This window comes from Chrysemys picta, chromosome 10 (genome assembly GCF_011386835.1).
Source record: "Chrysemys picta bellii isolate R12L10 chromosome 10, ASM1138683v2, whole genome shotgun sequence".
In the NCBI taxonomy this organism is placed as follows: Eukaryota; Metazoa; Chordata; order Testudines; family Emydidae; genus Chrysemys; species Chrysemys picta.
Genome location: NC_088800.1, coordinates 83,928,241 through 83,951,270, shown reverse-complemented (window position 1 = coordinate 83,951,270; position 23,030 = coordinate 83,928,241). Strand labels below are relative to the sequence as shown.

The 23,030-nt window shown below is 46.5% G+C and overlaps 1 protein-coding gene across 1 annotated transcript; it reads left to right on the top strand.

The window, feature by feature from the left end:
* Positions 1 to 7,656: 7,656 nt before the first annotated feature.
* On the top strand, positions 7,657 to 22,568 carry LOC101946650 (mesothelin-like). The gene is made up of 19 exons (XM_024102399.3): positions 7,657 to 7,780; positions 8,323 to 8,488; positions 9,938 to 10,153; positions 10,263 to 10,433; positions 11,614 to 11,760; positions 11,917 to 11,966; positions 12,720 to 12,840; positions 13,333 to 13,418; positions 14,098 to 14,227; positions 15,457 to 15,647; positions 16,383 to 16,473; positions 17,151 to 17,262; positions 17,963 to 18,147; positions 18,498 to 18,644; positions 18,876 to 19,009; positions 19,395 to 19,528; positions 20,224 to 20,318; positions 20,754 to 20,940; positions 21,883 to 22,568. Exons 2-19 carry the CDS (start codon positions 8,435 to 8,437, stop codon positions 21,975 to 21,977), a joined length of 2,346 nt encoding a protein of 781 aa, XP_023958167.2. The 5' UTR covers positions 7,657 to 7,780; positions 8,323 to 8,434; the 3' UTR covers positions 21,978 to 22,568.
* The last annotated feature ends 462 nt before the right edge of the window (positions 22,569 to 23,030 follow it).

Here is a 23,030-nt window from a genome sequence, read left to right as displayed (position 1 = left end):
TATTTCAGATACGTCCTTTTGATACCTTTGCTCCATTATCTCCAGCTGTGTGTCTTTCTTTTTTGAGCAGAAGCTGCCCTATGTGCCCCAGTGAAAAGGTACGTGAGCCATCAGCAAATAATTCCAACCATAGGGTCCATTTGGGAGGATGCACCTTTGCCAGGGGATGTTGCTTGGGATGGCAGGATAATAATAATAGCCACACGTAGGCAGCACCTTTGTTCCTGGAGACTCCCAGAGCATGGTACTACATAGGGCATTTCCCAACGAGCAGATATTTGGGTGGCAGAGGCATGAGGGGCAGAAAGGGGAGGTTTACAGAGCAGCCAGATGGGAGTAGTTTGAGGGATTATGCATATTCAGGACTCGCCCGGGCAGAATGTCTCCTCAGAGTGCCAGGAAGGCATGCTCTGCAGTGGAATAGCTACTGCTGAAAACACTCACTGCATTCAGACCTTGTGGAGATCTGACCTTGGCCCAGTGTAAATAATTATTAGAGACTCTGTCCAAGACTTGAACAGGCCAGACCTTAGCCTGGATTTAATTTGGTTTCTGCAAATGTATCAGTTATTTGTAAGTATCCACTGAGTAGCCGTGGTAAATAATTTTGGGCAATAGGTCATTCACTTTCACCATTTGGTATCCAGTATTTGTTATTTGTGTTGTCTGATTGGTCACCAAGGTCACACTGTGTTGTTTCTGCTCCCTGATTGGCTGACTGAAACTTTTTAAAGAGAAGAGTAACAAATAGCTAACTTCAGTCGTGAATACCTGAATGAATGAAATTTCATGCTCCGAATTGGAATTTGCAAACATTTTCACTAATACCCAGTGGCCATCCAACTACTCCTGAAAAATGCGACCCCATGGATCACGGGGAGCTGAAGTTGGGGCTTTTATTTGCAAAGAGATTTGTGGACCTATGTGCGAAATATGTTACTGTTCCTCCAGTTCTGCCATTCAATTGTCGCTGTGCCAGGTGAGGTTAACACAAAAATTGAGACAATTGCTTTTTCCCTACAGTGTCAGCAAGGAGACACTCCAGAACATAGCCAGTGGTGAAAGCTCCCCCTGCAGTATCTCTTTTGACCAATATGCATGTGCGCAGGTAAAGGTGCTTCTTTTCTTTCCATGGACCAGTGCATATTGTTCATTGAAAGTTATAAAGCCAGTTAATGTCAAAGAAATCCCACCCCCTCTCTCCGCACAACTGGTTACATCTGGAGTGGTCAATGCATGGTGCGTGTTCAGATTCCCAATACCTGGCCCAAAGATTCTGAGACATGAAATAGGGTAAAACATTCCTGTTGTGTGTGAGCTTCTGTTTCCCAGGAGTGCCTTAACCAATAAACTAATGACTAAAGCACGATGCTAAAGTTAATAGCCAGCAGCTTTATCAAATGTACCCAGCTCTGCTGAAGGCTGCATAGAACTGATTAACAATCCCAAAATGCCCTACCCCATTATCAGTAGATCGTGTGTAAAACTTAGATTAGAGTTTGAGACTCTGTTATTTCCAAAGTCTTGGTCTGGAATGCGAAGGGTGTTCCATAGACACCCCTCCTTAAGTTAGCTAGATCCCAGCTGGCATTTCGAGTTTGTGTTTGAAGGGAATTAGTGGAATCTACCATTGCATTACCTTCCATACCAATTCCTTTGGGATCATCCTGATTTTCATGGAATCATAGGACTGGAAGGGACCTCGAGAGGTCATCTAGTCCAGTTCCCTGCACTCATGGCAGGACTAAGTATTATCTAGACCATCCCTGACAGGTTGTGGAATCTCCAATGATGGAGATTCCACAACCTCCCTAGGCAATTTAGTCCAGTGCTTAACCACCCTGACAGTTAGGAAGTTTTTCCTAATGTCCAACCTAAACCTCCCTTGCTGCAATTTAAGCCCATTCCTGCTTATCCTATCCTCAGAGGTTAAGGAGCACAATTTTTCTCACTCCTCCTGGATGGGGCGATACCATCTTTTTAATCCCAATTTATAGGAAGGTGGTGGGACAGTGAAGTTTCAGGAATTAATCAGAGCCCAAGAAATGTCATCACAGTGCGGGAACAAATGTGTTTGTACCATCTGCCAAATCTCCAGAGATGGCAACTCTCGCCCACCAGGACAGGATAGTCCTTTGAGCAGAGCAAAAAGAGAGTTGAGATCCTGGAAAATTATGCAACGTAGCTCACGTCTGTATTCATTCATGGTTCTTGGCAAGGTTTCCATCTCACTAGCAACTTTACCCAACCAGATCTAGAGCCGTTTTTTCTTTACATGAAAAATTTTAACAAAAACATTTTTGTCAAAATTTTTCTTCAAAGGTTTTTGGCATTTTGGTTTTTTGATTAAAACTTGAACAGTTCCACTGGAATGGGGACATTTCCCCTGGAAATTTCCCATTTGGACAATAAAGGATGTTTTTTGTTGAAAAAATATTTTGAATTAAAATTTTTGACCCACTGTAAGCTCTACCCTGATTTTGAGGGATGTGTAGATTGATCTATGTGGGCTAAGACATAGGATCAAATTCAGCGATGTGGCTACGTCTAGTTGGAATCTAAGCTGGTATAACTTGAAACCTTCTTTTGACCCCTCACCCAGGGCTGGATTTCCACCTTACGTGGCCCTAGGCACGGCATCTTCAGCGCCCCCCTCCCGCCCCCGTCTATAGCTGACCTTCGTGTTTTCTGTAAAAAAATGAAACTTTTCACCCACTTTTAACTTTTCGGCGCCCCTAGGCACATCCCTACTGTGCCAAATTGGAAATCCAGCCCTGACCTCATCATAAGAGCTGCACCACTTCCCACTCCTTTACGCATGCTCATTGGTAGGGAAGTGTAAACGGGTCTACGGGAATCTGAGATCCGATACGGGAGTCTATGTATAATTCCCTTTTCTTTTCCAGAGCGCTTGGCTGCAGGTTTTCAAGGATGATTTCCTCGAGTCCTTGTATCCTTGCCTCAGCTCCAGACCCATCAGTGCTATGGATTCCATGTATTCCATTTTGTTCTTTTCCAAATTTGACACCAATGTACTTGTAGCTGCCCTGGAGAAGTTCAATACCCGGGTAGGTACCGTATATCCGATAGCTAATTCCTCTGAAATGTTAACTCCAGTGGAAGGCAGGTAAATCAGACACCAATTGGATTTCACAGTCGATATGGCAGTTCAGCTACTTTATTTAGGTCATTGTATTCTCACTTGGAGTTAAATATAAAGCAGGGCACATCTCAATCAACCTGGTCTCCAGAATATTCGAGAGGTTCTTACCACCGGGGAAAAAAAATTGTGGGAGAAATAGTTCTAAGCTAAATAACCAAAATGACTAGACGATATCAAATGTTGCCCTAGCTGTTGTTATTATTTGCAGTGCAGTAATGTCCAGCAGTCCCAGTCAGAATCAGGGCCCACTGTAGTAGGAGCTGTGCAAACGCACAGGAAGACGTGGTCCCTGTCTTGAAGTGTTAAGATTGATTCTGTTCGTTAGCGTAGAACACCCTGTAGATTTACATTTGTGTGTGTTTGGAAGTCGACATCCATGTGACTCTGTGCGTTTTCTCCGTGTTCCTTCCCTTCAGGTCTCTCGCATGCCTCTTTCGCAGGAATGGAACGTGATTTTCTTCAACGGCATCTGGGAGAGGATGCTGCAGATGCCTGATGCGACTAGCCCCCCTATTTTGTCCCAATGGCTCAAGAGACTTCAGCCATTTGTGGTCAACCCAAAGGTCTTCACTTGTCTTCATGCCAAAAATACATCATGTGGAACACTTCACAAGATGTGAGTGCTTAGCACAGACCTCGAGATGCTGCAATATTGCTGGAACGGGCAGCCTGCCCTCCCTCCATCCTGCAAAATCACAGCCAGCTCCTTAGCTGGTGTGAAGTTGAAGTTTCATTCAAGGATTAAACTAGTTCCATTTGAAGTTTCCAGCTGAAGAGATGGCTCAAAGACATAGTTGCCTTTGCCCTAAGCACATCCCAGAATAGCCAATACCCTGAAACAGTCAGAAGTCTCTCCCGTTACGTAATGGCACACAAACTTCGATGTACCCAGTTCTCTCTCCATTAAGGCCAACAGGGGTTAAGACTGGAAGGTGTAGATGATTTACATGACTTGAAAAGGAAAGTAATTCTTATAGGGAAGGAATATTATTTACTGGTTGGATTTTTATTTGGTGTGAGACAGAGATGGGGTGAGCAGATATCTGCTTAGATTAGGATTGAGTCATATCTGAAATACAGGACTCTGTTAAGGGCCACAGTAAGTAAAGTTTTTTCAATAGGTCTCAACTCACACTGTTATTACACAGCCACGTTAGCAACGTGCTATCATTATTTTGGGGGGAGATACTTTACTGTACTGAGATGTGGCCTTCTAGATACACCCATGGGCCTATTTATACTTATAAATGAAGCTCCTCCGTGCAATGAAATCGACCAATGAGGTGATTTTATAGACGCACACTCAGTGCGCGTGTCCTGCAGCAGTCGCCGGTACACTTTCAAAAGGGTGCCAGTGGAGTTAGCAACATGATTAGGGTGACCAGAGGAGAATTCTAAAATATCGTTACCGCCGCAGGGGGAGCACTGTTTCAATTGTTACACTCACCCGTCCGAGTCTTTGGCGGCACTTCAGCGGAGGGACTTTCAGTCGCTGATGGTCTTTGGTGGCATTTTGGCGGCGGGTAATAAACCTTGCCGCCAAGAAGGAAGTACCTGCCGCTGAAATGCCACCGAAGACCGTCGGCAACTGAGGGACCCGCCGCCAAAGTGCCGCTGAAGACCTGGACATGCTGGGTGAGTGTAACAATTGAAAAGGCACTCCCCCTGCCGGTCACCGCCATCTAAACAACAAGGAAAATAAATAAATAAATAAATAAATAAATAAGGCGCCCAAAACAAAATATCGGGACAAATGGCGTCCCGACTGTAGTTTGGTTGGGACACGGGACAAACTGCTCGATATTGGGACAGTCCCGATTTTATCGGGACGTCTGGTCACCCTAAACATGATCTCCACGGGTGTTAATGGGAGTGGTCATGCAAGCCAGTCCCGGCATCTGACTTTGAAAATGGACCATTAGGCTTTAGTTCACAACCTCACAAAGAGCATACCCAATGGGTGATGAGTAGCATGACTCCAAGTGTAGCCTGCAGGTTACCTGCTTCTGAGAAGAATCTAGCCCTTCTGGGTTTGCCTGAGTTTGAAACATCTGCTTTTCCCTCTAGAGTTGCTGCCCTGAATGGCATCTATTCTAACCTCACAGTGGAAGACCAGAGGAATATTTACAAAGGGCTCAAATATTATCTCACGGGGGACGGTAAGTGACTTATTTCTACATTAGAAAGAAGATTGGGCTTTAAAACACTAACGGATATAACAAGATTAGACACAATCTTTCTGATGGCTGAGGCTTCACAGTGCACTAATCTTCTCTTTAATGGCTGTGGGACGGGTAACCTGGTAATTGATCAGGTATAGATTCCTTGCCTATAGGGTTTAATAACACAAGGCTTTCAAATACAATGGACACAATGATTTACATTCTGGCCAGCCAAACTCATGGCCTTCCCTGCTGAAAGTCAGTACAGAATTTGGTCCAGAGAGTTAAAAATCCAGTTCCGCTAACTCAGCTAAGAGAAGGGAACCATTTAAAATGTCTACTTGTGCCGCATACTTCATCTAGCAGCAGGCAGTGGCGTGCACACAAACTTTAATCTGCATGCAAAGAGCCTGTGGAGCATTCGAAGATGGCGGTGAAATAGCTGTGGTCAAATGTTCCAAAGGCCGCTGGATATACACACCCAACCTCTCAGTTCCGTGTGCAGTTACTTCCTGAATGCACAAGTGCAGGGTTTTTTGCACGTGCCTTAGAATTTGAGTGGGGAAAATAGATGGTGGTAAGCTATCACTTCGGGGTATGAGGAACACAGATACCACGATGATGGGTGGCTAGAAAATTATTTGAGACAAACCAAACGTTTCTCTTTTGCAATTTTAAGGGGGGCGGGGAATGAGGAGCTGAAGTATCTGGTGTATATTTAATTATTTATGTGAAACAGCAGCTCACGTGCAGTTTTACTCAGGGCTGTACAAAACCAGCACAACTTAATGCCTCGACATGTAAAGACCTATCGATTATTTATGAGCACAAACACTTGGGGAAGTTTTCTGCTCTGCATTCAGAGGTGACTCGGCTCAGCCAATTTCAGATTGCCGTTTGGAGCCTTAGTTTTACAAGGGGGTTATCCATGTTTTGCAGGATCGAAACAGAATTGCTACAATGCAGCTCTTCCAAGCCTGAGTTCCACCGCTTGGTTTGCTAATTATTTGGGTTCCTTTATGGAGCATGCATTAGTGGGAGACCTGCAGCTCTTTGCTGATGAGCCAACTGTAAGTACATGCTCCGAATATGCAATGGGCAAAATATTAGCTGTGAAAACTAGTCCGAGGCGAGATGAGAGCAGCCAGCCTCAGGATAACCTGCTCATTCCTCTTCCTCTCCTGCCCAAAGCCAGGAAGATGTGAATATCTGAAAAGATTTTTTCATAACCTCTAAAAGGTTTTACTTCATTTGCTATTTACAGCAAAGGGTCAATTTGGGTCTTGTTTACATCCAAGTTATTTTGCTCATCCCTCATTATAACAGAGGCAAGTTTCTGCACTTGCATTGAAATTGGCTTCCTGGATGGTAATTCCTAGAAGCCAGATTGGAGTCAGCAGCGACAACAGGCTTTACTCCAAGGCCGGACGGCTTTCTAAAAGAGATGTTCTAGCTCAGACAAAGGCTTGATGCAGACATTATTCAGTGAGGTTCTCTGGCGTGTGTTATGCAGGTGGTTGGATCAGATGATCATAACTGTCCCCTCCTGGCGTTGAAATGTGTGATTCTATGAACATTATCACCTGCAGAGAAACTGGCGCTAATCACATCACACTCTGATCATAAGAAAAGCAAAACAGATTAAAAAAAATTAAGGCCTGATTTTCAAAGGTGCTGAGTATTCACTGCTCCCATGAAGTCACCTCCCCTGACAAGCACAGTGTGGCTAACTTTCAGCACCAGTCACATGATATTTGGTGTTTTCTTCAAGTCTTAGCTCCTGGAATCATGTTATTACATGAGAAACTCAGCTTTTGCTTAAAGTACATGTTTAGACTTCATGGTTTTCGAAACGGGCTTTAAAACACGACCCAACTGTACCCTAGGGGCTCAGAAAACAGAGGCCAAATTAAATAAACCCTACATTTATTTATTGATTTTAAATAGCACCATTTTTTAAGCCACTCTCCTGATTTTTAAGGCCCAACTCATGATTTTTTAACACGTGAGGTGTAGGCCATACAAAAGCAGAGCCCAATATTTATAACCTTCCCTCTGTTACTGCTATTTAGTCACAACTCATCGTATCCAAATCCAAGATATTGCAGGGTCCCATGTCTACAGCTGATGACGGTCGTGTCAAGTTCATGCTCAGATTTTCCAATTACAATTTTTCACACCAAATATTAGTTTAGCTCTGACTAGTGACCTGTTGGAATCTCCTCATTCAGACTCTCTTCTGCTCTTGTCTGACTACCACATAGGGCCATAAGGAATATGATTAAAATGCCCATTCAAACTGTTTCTGCTTTTGCATGTCAACCCTCTCAGCTTCAGAAATTTGCCCGAGATCCAGTCAACTTACAACTGATCAGTAACCTCAGTTTACCCAGGGAGACGGCAGTGTATTTCACACCTCATTCCTTACCTCTGCACCTGGCTTCCAACTAGCAAGGTAAAATACCACCACTTGCTTCTACAGCTCACTTGTGACGTACCTTGGTGTCTTGATATCGCTATATCTTTGCTGTCTTTTGATTTGAGTGGCTACTTCTGATGCATCTGAAGAAGTGGGGTTTTTACCCACGAAAGCTTATGCCCAAATAAATCTGTTAGACTTTAAGGTGCCACCGGACTCCTTGTTGTTACTTCTAATTGATATTTAAAGCATAATTCTGATCCTCAGACGAACACTGTAAAATTGACCTCTTTGGTGGGTCAGACAGAGCCCTCGGTGAATCAGGGGAAATCTGCTTTGTCCGTGCAGTGCCCTCTGCCGACTAAAAACCAGTAGCACACAGAGGGTTATTCTGGGAAATCCGCGTTATGCCCCAGCACTCGGCAGAGACTGGAAGAGCGTAAAAGCCAATAGGGATTGTGGGAAATCTGCATTGGCATATAGAACCCCCTGCAGAATCTCACAAGAAACACATTTGCCTTTCAGTGGTGGATGGAACAGACCCTCCTTTAACACTTCTAACTTTTTCCCACTTCCAGCCTCCCAGACAGATTGGTTTGCTACCTCAGCCCCTCTGCAGTGAGCGACCTTGACAGAAATGGCGCTTTAAATCTGGCTCAGAGGATCACTAAAAACTGTGTCCCAGGTCCGATGCGCAGAGGCACCAAGAGGTCTGCACCTTCTCTGACAACCGAGGAGCGGCAGGTAAAGCCCTTGGCTAGTGACCTGGCGCTCACAGCCCTGCTGAGGTGTGAGCCCTTCTTCAGAGTTTGTGCGGGAGGGATAGCTCAGTGGTTTGAGCATTGGCCTGCTAAACCCAGGGCTGTGAGTTCAATCCTTGAGGGGGCCATTATAGGGATCTGGGGCAAAAATCTGTCTGGAGATTGGGTCCTGCTTTGAGCAGGGGGTTGGACTAGATGACCTCCTGAGGTCCCTTCCAAGCCTGATATTTTATGAAAGAACAATGCTCCCAGTGGATACAAACACATTCCCATGCCCCTGCTTGGCCCTTTGTAAGGGGAGAGCTCAACCCTGCACCATGTTAATAATACTTCACACCACACGTAATATTTTGCAAACATTACCACCCCCCCACCCAAGACGGGGAAGTGCTATTATCCCCATTCTACCAGTGAAGAAACGGAGGCACAGAGACGTTAAATGACTTGTCCAATCAGCAGGGCCGGCTCCAGGCAACCAGCTAAAGAAGCAGATGCTTGGGGCAGCCAATACCAAGGGGCGGCACTCCAGACGCTATTGGGGCGGCACGTCCTGGTCTTCGTCGGCAATTTGGCAGCGGGTCCCTCAGTCCCTCTCGGAGCGAAGGACCTGCTGCTGAATTGCCGCCGGAGAGTGGAGTGGAGTGGCGCGATCGCGCTCCCACGGCTTTTTTTTTTTTTTTTGCCGCTTGGGGCAGCAGAAAACCTGGAGCCGGCCCTGCCAATCAGTGACTGAGCAAAATGCAGTGTTGTCCACAGAATGGGGACCTAGATAGACAGAGAGCAGTCTAGTCCCATGTTCATCCCTTTAGACCAGTGGTTCTCAACCTTTCCTGACTACTGTCCCCCTTTCAGGAGTCTGATTTGTCTTGTGTACCCCCAAGTTTCACCTCACTTAAAAACTACTTGCTTCCAACATCAGACATAAATATACAGACATGTCACTGCCAGTCTTACTGAACAATTGCTGACTTTCTCATTTTTACCATATCATTATAAAATAAATCGATTGGAAAATAAATATTGTCCTTACCTTTCAGTGTACAGTCTATAGAGCCGTATAAACAAGTCATCGTATGAAATTTTAGTTTGTACTGACTTCACTAGTGCTTTTTATGCAGCCCGTTGTAAAACTAGGCCAATATCTAGAGGCGTTGATGACCTGGAAGACCTCTGCGTAGCCCAGGGAGTACACGTACCCCTGGTTGAGAACCACTGCTTTAGAATACACTGCCTCTTTAACATTAGCGTTTGACTAATCTTACTGGGAAAGTCCATGGACATGCTACTGGCGCCATCACTGACGTCTTCTCTGTAAAATTCCAGTGATTAAGACTTCCAAAGACAAGGGAACTGAAATGACCCTCCCCCGGGAGCTGGGTTCACCATCTCGGATATTCTGAATTGCTCCTCTGTCACTGTGGGCTCTTTGCAGGTTGCAACCTTGTTGGTGAACAAATTTGAACAATTCCCTCCTGAAACCCTGAATGCCTTGGGCCAGGCTGCAGTCGGGCTGTCCATGTCGCAGATTGAGAATGGCATCAGCGACAGAGACCTCAAAGCATCTCTTCCTTCCCTGAGTGAAGTTTATGGCTGGAATGCTGAACAGTCCAGCACTATCGTTAACAAATTATTCAACTCTGGCTATCAGGTACAAAGAGCGCAAGCCATGTGTGTGTACTGCCTCTGGTCTATCGATCTTGTAGATCTAACCCATTGATGGCCAATCGTTTGCCCTTGTCTTTATGATTATGCTGCAGATCTTGGATGCACAAAACCTGGCAGCACTCGGGAGTTTGGTGGCCGGCTTAAGCAGCAGCAGACTTCAAAGTCTGCCTCCAAAAGTGATCTTGGAAGCTGTTAAGATCCCTGGGTTTGTGAAGCAGATAGTGACCGTGCCCTCTGCTCTGAAAATGGCACTTGTGGAAAAGGTGAGGTCACTTTTCTTTTCAAGGTGGTGTCACGTGTAGGAAGAGCCTGAGGAGGGTAGTGACTTTTCCTGCTTGAGAACACCCTGTGTTGTGAATACACATAAGCGTGACCAGACATGCAAACCTGCAGAGGCAATTTTCTGCCTGGCTTATTTATGCACTTACAGCAGGGGCAGGGCATTGCAATGAGTGTGGTTGGGATGGTCCTGGCTTCCTGCCACGGTAGCTCATAATAAAGCCTGATATCGCTCTGGGACGGGTCTCTTTTTAGGCCTAGGCCACTGCTCTATCGGAAGGGAGTAAAAACTGAACTAACCTGGCTCGTGGAGAATTCCACTCCCAGGGAAAGAGTCTGAGATGGATGGAAGGTTTAGGGCTTCTAGCATGTGAACAGTTGTGAGGGCCATTCAGAGACCCTCCCCAGGGCGGAGTGATATTCCGGTTTGCTATGAGCTCTGCTGAGCTCCTTCTCCATACGCTGACTAATGGAGATTGGTATACGTGCCACTGTTGTTGCAATTGCAGGGAATCAGCCCATCTGCTGACCCTTTCTGCTGGCCACGATTTTACACCTCAAGTTCACGTGAGAATGATTCCAGATAAAGAAGAAAGAGACCACTGTTAATTCCCCACTGTTAAGTGCCCGGCAGGAGAGGCTATGACTTTCGACTGGGATTCAAAGCCAGCTGTTGGACTCCCGAAAAACTGACTTACAGCAACATTCTAGTTCGTGCTCTTCTAACTTGCCAATGCTGTGTCTGAAGAGTTAGGAAATCGACATGTCTTTGGCCACAATATCACCCATGAACTGTGCCTTCTGGCAGGCTGAGAGATTATCTATGTTGACTCCGATTTCTAGCCTGCTGAACAGCGTTAAGGCATAATGCCAGGCATTGCAAGGAACTCTTCTGTGCTCTGTCTGCCTGGGCCTCACAGATAGATACGCATCGCTCTAGGCCACTGTTCTTTGGCAGACCTTTCAGATTCACCTGTACCATTGCATCGACTCATAGCAGCTCTCACAGTCAGATAGATACGCCAAGCAGAAAACATTCCTTGGCATTAATTCTCTGGTGACTACCCAGATGATCAGAGGGAAAACTACCTGCCTCCAACCTGTAATTCCCTTCCCAGTGATTGCTCTTTTTAACCTCCACGTGGGGGTTGTTATATTTTTCAGATTGCTTCAGCTGCAGGGAGCCCTGTCAATCTGGTTAAATATGTCCCAGACAGTCTGGCTAGCTACATCCCGAAATCACTGCTGGCTTTTGGTAACGAAAAGCCCAGCGTTCAAGAGCTCAACCGGAAACTGTGGAGCCGGGAACAAGTAAGCTGTCTCGCCATTGCCATCAGCTGCAGCTGTGGGCCTGTGCAGTAGTTCAACTCTGCCCCCATGAGCTGTCTAAGAATAAAGCTGAATGTAACAAGATGATCGGAACGCGTTGAGTAACACACTAACATTCTCTTTGGCTTGGTTCTACAGGCCGCCATGTTTTTCGATGATGTAATAAAGACAGAGTCCAACTTCAGCAGGTAGCATTTCTTTTTCTCTCTCTGCTTTTCCATGTGTGTTGAGCCATTGTTCTGATTTGCAAGTGCTCCTCAAATTCATCCACAGTAAGAGGCACTCACAGGTGGTTTGCAACATTTGTCCGTAACCTAGTCTTGTTTCCTAAAATGAAGTTCCTGGTGCAGGCCCACTGTCTCTAAGGCCTTAGTGTACTTTGTTTGTCTCTAGAAAACATTCCTAATTGAGAAACCCTGTTGCCAAGTTTTATTCTAATGACTAAAATGTTATGGGGACTGTCTCTCTCTCCAGCTACTGTGTGTCTGGGGCAAATATAAAATCAGTATCAAAGTCATGCTGATTTTACAATATATGCTTTTTTATATGGGAAGCAATTCACTTTTTAAGGGCTCCGGCCCAGTCTATGGACCCTGGGAGAAATAATGGAGAGATTCCTCCAACTTGGGCAACTTCTGTTGGGACAAATGCTACAGCTCTTTGACTGCCGCTTTGTGTCCCTTGACCATGCTTATCTGGCTGACCATGGCCTCCTGGACTGCAATAGATATAGGGTAGCATGGAGCCTTTGGCTAGAACTGTTCTCCCACCCTGAACTTATTCTTGATGACCCGAGTATGGGGAATTTTAGGGCTTGAAGGAGAGTTGGTAGGGGCATGTATGCTACTGTGTCCATGTTAATTCTAGAAGATCAGTACCAACTCTCTTCTCTTCTGAAGGACTCCCTCACCGCACCTAACTTGCTTCCTTTGGATTTTCAGACTTTCCCCTTCTGTCCTCCAAGGCTTCATCTGCGCAGCCGCCAATGAGATGGAAACAGAGAGATTTCAGCAGCTTGCCAAAGCCATGAATCAGAAGAATGTCAAGCTAGGAGAAGACCAGGTCAGTCCCCATGTACACAGAGTGCCACGTTGCTGTTGTCATGAAGATGTTCCAAGGCTGAGCCCGTTTACCAAGAACCCTCACACTTTAGGGGGGAGGGATAGCTCAGTGGTTTGAGCATTGGCCTGCTAAACCCAGGGTTGTGAGTTCAATCCTTGAGGGGGCCACTTAGGGATCTAGGGCGAAATCAGTACTTGGTCCTGCTAGTGAAGGCAGGGGGCTGGACTCAATGACCTTTCAAGGTCCCTTCCAGTTCTAGGAGATAGGACATCTCCATTAATTTATTTATTATTTAGGCGGGATGTGTCCTAGCTCTGAACCACGTGTTAATCTGAATCGCTGCCATTACTTTGGCAAGGACAAAACCTGGCTAACAAGGTTTTGCAAGAACCTAAACCTCTTCAAACCTAGCACCATGCTCTCTAGTCCCCCCTCCCTGAAAAGATATTTGTTGTTTTTTCTTCTTTCATCTGAACTCTGGTTTATTTTCAGCTGAGTTGTTTGGCTAAGAGGGTGACGCTCAACGGCATTCCCAAGGATTTAGACAACTATCCTAAAGACATGCTGCTGTTTTTAAGGTAACGTCACAAAGGCTTTCATCTTGCTGCCTTATTCCAGCTGTGTAAAGAAGGAAGAGAGTCACTGAATTCCATAAAATACCTAGCGATGCATCAGTCTATATCCATTTATAATGCACACGTCCCCATTGTATCTGGGCAGCATCAGCCAAGTAGAATGAAATGCAATAAGAAAACAAACTGCAGAAAAGATAAAAACTGAATTAGATTTTAAACTTCTTGTAGTGGTAATAATCTAGGGGGGTGTTGTTAATAAAGGCACTGATTGCTTTGCAAAATGTATTTTGGTCTCGATAGTGTCCCTGTTAGAGCACACTGGATTTTTATTCCTTCCTGGCTTTGTGAATATTTTCACATGCAATGTCTAGTGAACCCGAAAAGCCAGACTGTACAGCTGAATTTCTCTACGCTGCCGATATCCTGCTGGGCTTCTGTATCCAAAGCATTAGACGTGCACAGCACTAGCTTGGGTTTCAAAGCAGATTTCCCAGGGAGAAAAATAATTGAAAAGAGACTCATTCAGGTCTCTGGGAAGAACAATTGCAAAGTGTTTGGGATGTGAAATAAGCTGAAATACCCCACCCCCGCATCCCATCATCCATATTCTACAGTTTAAGTGAATTTGAACTTAACAAATGTATTGTTTAATAAGATGCTCATGGAGTGTTTGCCTTTCCAGCCCTTCAGATTATGCAGGGACAGGAAGCTGTCAACAGTACTTCAGTAACATTGGGGAAGCAAACATTGACCTGCTGCAGAGAGATTCCCCACAGCGGAAACAGCTGCTAGAGGAAGCCTTAGCTTGTTTGGTATGCAGTCAGTAACATGGACGGACAATCCAGGGTCCCCGGAACTGAATGCTGGGCTGAGAACAATGATTGTGAATCTGCAAACAGGAAAAAGGGCTGGGTTTTCATTCTTAACCTTTGACGGATGTTGCAAATCAACAAAACCTGAACGCTATATTGTAGGCTGCATGGCGTTTTCCCCAGGTCGTAGCCTCCAAGGCTGTCGGCTCACACAAATTGCTCCTGTCACCAAGGCTGTGTGGCCACAGAGGACAATGTACATTTCTCCTGTACGGAACCCAAGAGCCGTATGGGATTCAGAATATAACTGTAATGAGACTAGTGTGAAAATGTCACCACTGCCCTGGGGGGGACGGACTCAGAACTGTTCACCTGTGTGGCATAAGCCCTATACTGCTCAGAGCTAATACACAGTGTCCTTTAGCTCTGTGGTTTTGGAGCAGAGGGATCTGAACTCTGTACCCCTGAGGGTTGAGGTTCTGAGAGGTCACAGACTGTAGCAAAGAGACACCTGTGGAATTCTGCTATAAGTGGCCATGAATTTGGGATACTGCTATGGAAAGGAAATGCTCTGGCCCATGTCTTTTAACATGTGACCCTCAGATGCTTTGAGAATGTAGAAAGAAATGTCACCTGAAAAAAAGGGCCGTAGGAACCATTCTAGATCAGCCCATTTGTCCATCTGGTCCAGTATCCTCTCCTGCCATTGGTCCTGGTAGTCCAGTACCAGAGGAAGGGGTGAGGGAACAGGTCACCAGCAGGAGGGGAGAACAAGGAAAGGATCAGGAAAGGTGCTTCCACAAGAAGGCAGGCTTGTTACACCAACAAAACTGCCCCACCCCCAGATGCACCTAGCCCAGTGTGCAGTGCTGAATAGGGGAGGGGAAATTCCTTCCTGACCTCTGCAGGACTGAGTCTGTTCCTGGAGGCATGAGGGTTGATTTCCCATATTAGATTCTTAGCCCGCACGGCAAGAAACTCTGCAGAAAGGCTAGAGAGGCCCAAGCCACATCTATCCATGAACTCTGGGGAAGCACAGACCCAAATGCACACATCACAAGCCTGGCCTCTGTATTAAGGGCCTGGGGATGAAATTCAAGCCACAATCCAGACCCAAACTCTGTGTCTAGGAGTCCCCTCTAGGGAATAAGAATGGTCACCAGCACTGTGAATTCTCCAGAGCTAGTATTCTTCCCTTTTTACTGACCACGTCTATTTTATGAACCTAGAAAATTCCTGGCTCCCTGGTGAGCGAAGAAAACGCAGAGATTCTGGGCCACTTGGTTTGTGACCTCGGTGAGGAATACATCAGAAGTTCCAGTGGGAGTTTGCTGCCGCAGTTAAATGAATGTGAATCCTTCGTGCCCAGTCAAGAAGAGGCTATTAGAAATGTCCTCAGCAGCGGAAGCACTCCGTTCGGGTAGGATTGCCATAGGATTTGCTTCCTTTGAGGTTTACAGAGCCGATCCATTCAGATGAAGGTTCTGGGAACAAGCTTTCCCACCTGTTTCTAGTCAGATCAGAAATATAGTTAGAACAGCCATTTCTCTTAACAGCCTCAGCCCTTCTGAACCTGCCCAACACCTGGAAAGGCAGATGCAAGACGAACTTGGGGTGGGGAGAAATAAGTTAACCAAACTTTTCTGAACCTCGGCGGTTTTGACTCAGATTCAGTGGCAGTCTGGGTCTAGGCTGGGTGGGCTAATAGTTAAGCATTAGCCTGTGAGCTATGGAGACCTGCAGTTCTAGTCCTGGCTATGACCCCGCCTGCTGTATGGGAAGTCATTGAATCTCTCTGTGCCTTCCCCCATCTAATGTGAAGGTAGCAGTAATTTCTCTGCCTGCAGAAAGTGCTTTGTGATCCTTGCATGAAATGATCAACTATAAAAATTCAGAGTTCTTTGCTATTCATTCTTTGTATTCATTTAATTATTAAAACTGGCTCGCCGATCCCGGAGTTCATATCCCCAGTGATGACGATTAGCCATGCCCTGTTGGAGAAAAGTGGGGAGAGGATTATATGATGCAAACATTTCCATTTTTTTTTAATCAAAATGTTACAAGGGCATAAGCCCTGCAGCTCCTAGTCTGAAAAGGATCCCAAAGGAATTCTCCCTCTTCTGGAAGCTGATCAAGCATGAATTTTTGTTTTCAGGCCCCCTTCAAAGTGGTCAGCTTCCACCCTGAATGAGCTCAGTGGACTGTTCCGTCTATTTGATCGTAATATCTTGCAAAAGATCCCTCAGGTATGTTACAAACGGGCATCTTGCGGCTTCCTGACGTGTCCAAGGTGTGAGCGCGAGGCCTGATTTTGCTCCCAGTGAAATCGATGGCAAAACTCCCATTGATGTTACCAGTGCACAAGCAACCCCCCCGTTGCAAATAGCTTTATTTAGTGTGGCTAATTACTGGCCAGGCTTGGCTTTGTAGCACCAGTCTGTGTGTGTCGCCAGTGATGTTACTGCTGCAAGCAACAGGCACCAGCTTTCCAGTGAAACTGGCAAAAATAGAGATCTAGAGATTATCACACTGTAGACTGAACACTCTAAAGTAATGCTGTAGGTGGGGATTGGGAAAGTTCGTGCAACAGTATTGAAATAGAACAGGGAGTACAGGGGGTAGCAACGCTTTGGTGTGTGTGTGTGTGTGTGTGTGTGTGTGTGTGTGTGTGTGTGTGTGTGTGTGTGTGTGTGTGTGTGTGTGTGTGTGTGTGTGTGTGTGCACCACTGCCCTCTAGTGGACAGAACACACCAGACCTGCTTGAGCCTTTGAAAGTCTCCAAAGAATGGTCACTAGCTCTGGAGCAAGCGGTGGTGATCTCTAGTCTCCATAGTACATGTAGGTTCCTAGCTATGGAAGTGGCCACAGAGAAACACACAGGAGCTGCAAACCTCACACCCCTGTTGATCGATTTTCTTTGCAGAACGTTTTAATCCCTTGGCTGAAAAGCTTTATGCATGATTCACCATTGCCGAGAGAGCAGCTGGCCTCCATTGTTAAAAACCTCCTGCCTTCCAGGTGGAAACGCGCTGCCGGTACGTGGGATGCTACCTCGGCGCATCAATTTCAGCCTGACGCTCTTCTGCATTTAGTTATCCTTGGCCCTAGTGACAGGACTCAGCCTGGGTCTTGTGGGGCCTCCTGTGAACATCTAAACAGACCTCCTCCTTGCACCTGCCACAACCCTGGGAAACCCCCCCCCCCCCCGATGACCCAGTTCCATGGAAGGGCCTAGGGGGCTGGGGGGCTCCTGGCTATTAATAATACCCTGAGTTAGATCTTGGCATGTGAAACTGAAGAAGGTAAAGGGCTCACTCAATTGTTCCTGGCTTTGGGTAGGTGCACCAGGAGGGCCAAAGGAGGCCTTTTCATCCACAGCGTTTGTACCCCACGGCAGAGCTGGGCATCTGCCCACCACTTGCAAGGGCTACGTGTGTCAGGTCCAATGGCTGGTGCTAGACTCCTCAGAAGGAACGGGGAGGGGAAGAGCCTCCATCCATCCCCGCCCTTCACTCTATTCAAGGGCAGTCTCCTTCTACATTCCTGGAGGGTTTGTGCAACTGCTGCTGGATCGGTGCTCTGCAGCGCCCCCTAAAGGCACCATTTAGCTCTAATTGTCTTATCCCATCTTGGGTTTTAGGGTAACTGATAATGCAGGATGATGAGGCTGTAATTATTCAATGCTTAAAGCAAAAGCCCTGTAACGCTGGAGATGTCTGATACTTGCTTCCACAGAGTGCCCGGCGGATAAGACGATAACAGAGGAGGTGGTAAAGGATGAGCTCATGCCTATTTACTATACCCCTGAGGAATTACAGGCCTGTTTGCAGGGTGTCACCCTGGTGGAGCACCTGGAGCAAATGTCGCATTACGCCTTCACTGATCAGCAATTGGCTGTGCTGAAGAAGAAGCTGGATGAGGTAATGCACAGCAGAAGGACATCAAAGCCTCTACTCGTGCATCTGTTTATAAGCTCTAGCTGTCAGGGAAGAGATCCAGAGAACGTGTCCAGCTCTCTCCTTCCCAAGACGCCTGGTGTGATCGAGGAGACGGAGCGAGCTTGTGTCTGAGCATGACCAGACGGCGGGTGTGGGTGATGCAGAGAGCGTGGGTGGGGTGCTGGGGAAAGGAACTGGAGAATGTGCAGGGAAAGAACAGATCTATGCATTTGTCTACCTGTTGGTCCTGCTTCTCCATTGCCCTACAGCCCTCTTACACCTTCAGAAAAATATAGTGCGTTACCTTGATTATAATATCCGTTTGTCCACAGCTGTATCCCAGTGGATACCCTGAGAAGATAATTCCCAACCTTGGGGCCATCTCTTCCTTAGTCACCATCAACGACATTAAAAAATGGAATATAACCTCAGCAGCTACGCTCGCCATCCTGCTAAGCAATGAGCCTCCTAATGATCAGGTAATTAGATGGCAGCTCAGCGCTTACTTATTTATTTGCTCCATGGTTTAGGAGATCCTTATTTTTGTGGGAGCTGCTTATTTTATTCAAAGTTGGGTGACCCGTCCTGGATCACTGGACCAACCTTTTTTGTTTTGGTTTTGTGCGTTGTGGACATTTGCTTCACTCTGGGGGGCAGGGGAGGGAGGAATACTTCCAGGTGATTCAACTTCTTTTTAAAAACATTTGTAGGCTGCTCTAATTATCACAAAATACACTGACTTGGGGAACCCACTGAACGTCACTGCTCTGAATGCAATCGGTACACGATATATTTGCCTTCTGACGGAGCCCCAGCTGAAAATGATAGAGCCCAGCAACCTCAAGTGAGTGAAGGATCTGATCTTTTTTGTTCCTATTTTCCCATCCAGCCAATCCTAATCCTTTTCTCTTCATCTAACACAACCTAATCCAGGAAGCAGTGTTAACTACAATGGTGGTTAGTGCCCAAGCCTAGATGTCAGGAACCGTACTCCCAACTCTGCCATTTAGCTGATGTATGAGCTTTGGGCATGTCACTTGACTTAACTTCTCTCTGACTATTAGCTTATTTTCTTCTATACAACCCTTGACTTTTCTCAGTGGGTATTGGGGCATAGGGTTCTCAGGTATAGCAAAAAGAAACTCAGATAATTATTCATGATGGTGCAAGATTTCCAAAGAGAGAAGGGATGCAAGCTTTTATCTCCCCAAATCTTCACTTTTCTGCAGAATGGCCAAGTCGCTGGACCCGTCAGCCTGCCCTCAGTCTACAAAAGACATCCTGTACCCCAAAGCTAAACAAGCTTTCTCCGACCAACGCAACCAGTTCCCGGCTTATTACAACCTCATCAAGCCATATCTAAGTAAGCAGGACTCCGTGACCAACATAAAGCAGTACTGACAGTCGAGATGGGCTGAGCCTTCCGGGCGAGTCCAGATCGGAACTTCTGCCGAGTTGAGAGTGTTTAGATCTGGGGCGTGAAGGTTCGGGAGGGCTGAATCAGAGGCTTTGGTTTCAGGCCCTTTTCTAGTTTACAGCTGTGCAAAACTTTCACAAGAGATTGAGGGTGTGCAAACCTGCCTGATTTGAAATCCCCCCCCCCAAAATTTATACATCAAACACTGATGGACCCAAACTTACATCGCTGCTGGGCTCCACGTGGATGGGATCAGTCTGTATTCAGTCTGATGGGGCAACTTGAAGCTGGACTAGCACTAGGTGTTGACCCAATGAGTTAGTCCCCATCTCTATGGGAGAGTTGTGCTGGGGGCCCCAGGCTCATGAAGGCTGCTACACCATGAAGGTGTAAATAACAAATCCGGGCCACATGATCAGCATGACCTGGCTAATAAGGTCTATGCAGACTAAGAACTGTCTGCCCTTCCTGGCCTCACAGTTATTCACACGCTGCACAATCACTGAACATCTGGGGCCAAAGTCATCCCTGGAATGACTCTGTTGATTTCCAAGGGATTGCCAGGGAATCCCTGTGGGTTTGTCTCAGAACGTCAACCGTGCTTTCTGGGTTTGCTTCATTTTGTTTCTTTCCCACCCCAGCCGGTGCTCCTGGAGAGGACCTAAGAGCTCTCAGCAAAGATAACGTGAACATGGATATCGGAACTTTCATGAGCTTGAAAAACGACTCCGTGCTGGTGAGTGTGACCGTATTGTGAAAGTGGAGTGACTCCAGTGTAAAACCATTGTGAGACTGGAGTCAGGCCAGGGTGAGTCACTCCATCAGTGGAGTGACACCAGCGTAAGTGAGATCTGAGTTGAGCCTGGCGGATGCTGCCTCCAAAGGGAGGCAGATTTGGTTTGGAGCTTCATTTTGGATGTTTCTCCAGATTTCGGGACTCTCCCAAGATCAGACTCTGTAGCAGTAGCAGCAGCGGTAGTGACCCCATTGTGCTAAGCACTCTACAAACACTTATTTAAAAGTTAATGCCTGCCCCCAAAAGGTTACTTCCCAAGCCTTCTAGCTTTGGGCTGGGCCAGAAATATTATTGGTAATGTTACATTTTATCTACAATACAGAAGCCCCTTTTGAAAATCTTGCCCTCAACTGTTCTACTTTGCTTTTCCCCTAGAATCTAACAGCTGACGATATCAAGGGCTTGCTGGGACTAAATCTTCAAGATCTGAAAAAACAACAATACAATTCACCTGTAAAGGACTGGATCCGACAGCAGAGACAGTCCGAGCTGGATAAACTGGGCATTGGGCTCACAGGGGGAATACCGGATGGATATATCAGTATTCCACCCAAGATTGAAAGTATGAAATATATGGCTTTTGGTTTCCATCAACTGTGCTTAGATGCCCCTTTTTCTGATAAAGCGGGGAACAATCGTGACGATTCCTGGTTCAGAAGTTTCACGGTTGTGTAACACTGACAGACCCCGGTCGGCGGCGGGCAGGATTGAACCTGGGATCTCTGGAGCTAAATGCATGAGCCTCTATTGCATGAGCTAAAAGCCATATGGCCCTTAGCTAACGCTGTAGAGCAGATGCATTAATCTCTCTGTAAGTGGTCTCGGTGCCAGTAGAAGGGACAGAGCACCACACCCAGGAGGTATCTGGGTTACAGTTGCATGTCAGTAAAGCGTATGTGCCATAATTTACCAGGACTTTGAATCTATGCAGTAAGGCCCAATATTAAGATAAATAATCCAACGGTTTTATTGAAAACATCCATTCTGTCTGGAGAACTCAATAGAACCAATTAAGCACTTCAAAAATGTCCTATTCCAGCATGTGTTGGGTGTTCAGTGAAACCTGGGATGGATAATTTGGGAGGGATATTTCAGGTGTTCCAAAGTCCTGGTCCACACTAACCCCCCACTTCGAACTAAGACACGCAACTTCAGCTACGTTATTCATGTAGCTGAAGTCGAAGTACCTTAGTTTGAACTTACCGCGGGTCCAGACGCGGCAGGCAGGCTCCCCCGTCGACTCCGCGTACTCCTCTCGCGGAGCAGGAGTACCGGCGTCGACGGCGAGCACTTCCGGGATCGAGCCGGGATCGATTTATCACGTCTAGACAAGACGCGATAAATCGATCCCAGAAGATCGATTGCTTACCACCGGACCCGGAGGTAAGTATAGACGTACCCCAGGGGTTTGCAGATCTTGCCTGGATGTTACCAGAGAGGACAGGAAATGATGGCTGCTGAGCTTTCGGTTCCTCGGCAGTTATACTTCTTCTCGTTTCTCTAGAACCAACATCAGCCTCTCTGAGGACCAGCATCAGCGCTTTCCACCTCCTGCCTGCGTTGCTCCTAAGTTTTCTCCTGGCTTCATTCCTGTCATGAAAATCTTCACCCCAGCAAACAGGAAAGGGGAACTAAACCTTGATTTCTCTACGGCGTGTCAAAGGAAGACCCAGAAACATACAAGTGCAGGGAAAACCCTGCAGCATGTGGGGGAGCAGGAGCAACCATCTTAGTTGCTTTCCTTTTTTTATTCATTCAGTTCGAAAACAAGATTGTGAGCTCTTCTGGGCAGGGAGCCTCAGCTCGCTCTGCATTTGCACAGCACCTAGCGCCACGGGATCCTAGTCCATGACTGGGGCCCATAGGTCCTGCCACACAATGCAAATAATAAATAATCGTAATCTTACCACATCAACTGTATGGTATTAGCCCAGTAGGCAAAGGGGGCTGGTATCGGGATATCGTGCATGCTTAAGAATGTATCGAAAGCTTGTTGGTTGCCCGCTGCAAGGCTCTGTGGACTGGGCACGGAAATCGTTGGGTGGCTTTTAAAAAAATATAAAGGAACTGGGCTGAAAATTGCCGAAGCAAGACGGCAGGATTAATAGCGCCATGCTCCGTTCTGCAGTGCACAGAACAGGGTCTAAATTGTTTTGTGAGTATTGGCCAAAATAAACAGTCAGGAATCCCGAACGTGTCTGTTACTCTCCTCTCTCGTCTTGCTGGCGAAAGCTGAAGTTTTTTAGCCCTGGTCTCTTCTGGCTGGAGAGAGTTTAATCCTCTTCTCAACACTCAGCTATTTCACACCTCAGTGAGCACTGAAAAGGTGGTATTGTCCCTACCAGCCTCAATGACTCACCTAAGCTTGTTGGACCAGCTTTCCCACGGGGGGAAGAAGGCAGTCAGGAACCTCTGCTGGACACCAGCCCGAGACTTGCACTGACTGATTGATTATCATGCCCTGAGCCTTTTGAGTTAAATGACACACCCCTTTATTTAACCAAACGATATTATTTTGCCATGCCCAGAGCATGCCAGGTGCCTGCTGGAAGGGGAAAGAAGATGCAGAGCCCATCCTACCAACCTCACAGTCTAACTAAGGCCATGGCTCAAGGAGGGATTGCGACAAAGCCTGGGGCTGGAATAGGACGA

What these genes read in the sequence shown, in the direction of transcription:
- LOC101946650 (XM_024102399.3), top strand. Translation starts at nt 8,435, where the DNA reads ATGCGCAGAGGCACCAAGAGGTCTGCACCTTCTCTGACAACCGAGGAG. An exon ending in TGACAACCGAGGAGCGGCAG is followed by an intron (nt 8,489 to 9,937) that starts GTAAAGCCCTTG and finishes GGCTCTTTGCAG; the next exon opens with GTTGCAACCTTGTTGGTGAA. An exon ending in AGGAAGCCTTAGCTTGTTTG is followed by an intron (nt 14,228 to 15,456) that starts GTATGCAGTCAG and finishes TTATGAACCTAG; the next exon opens with AAAATTCCTGGCTCCCTGGT.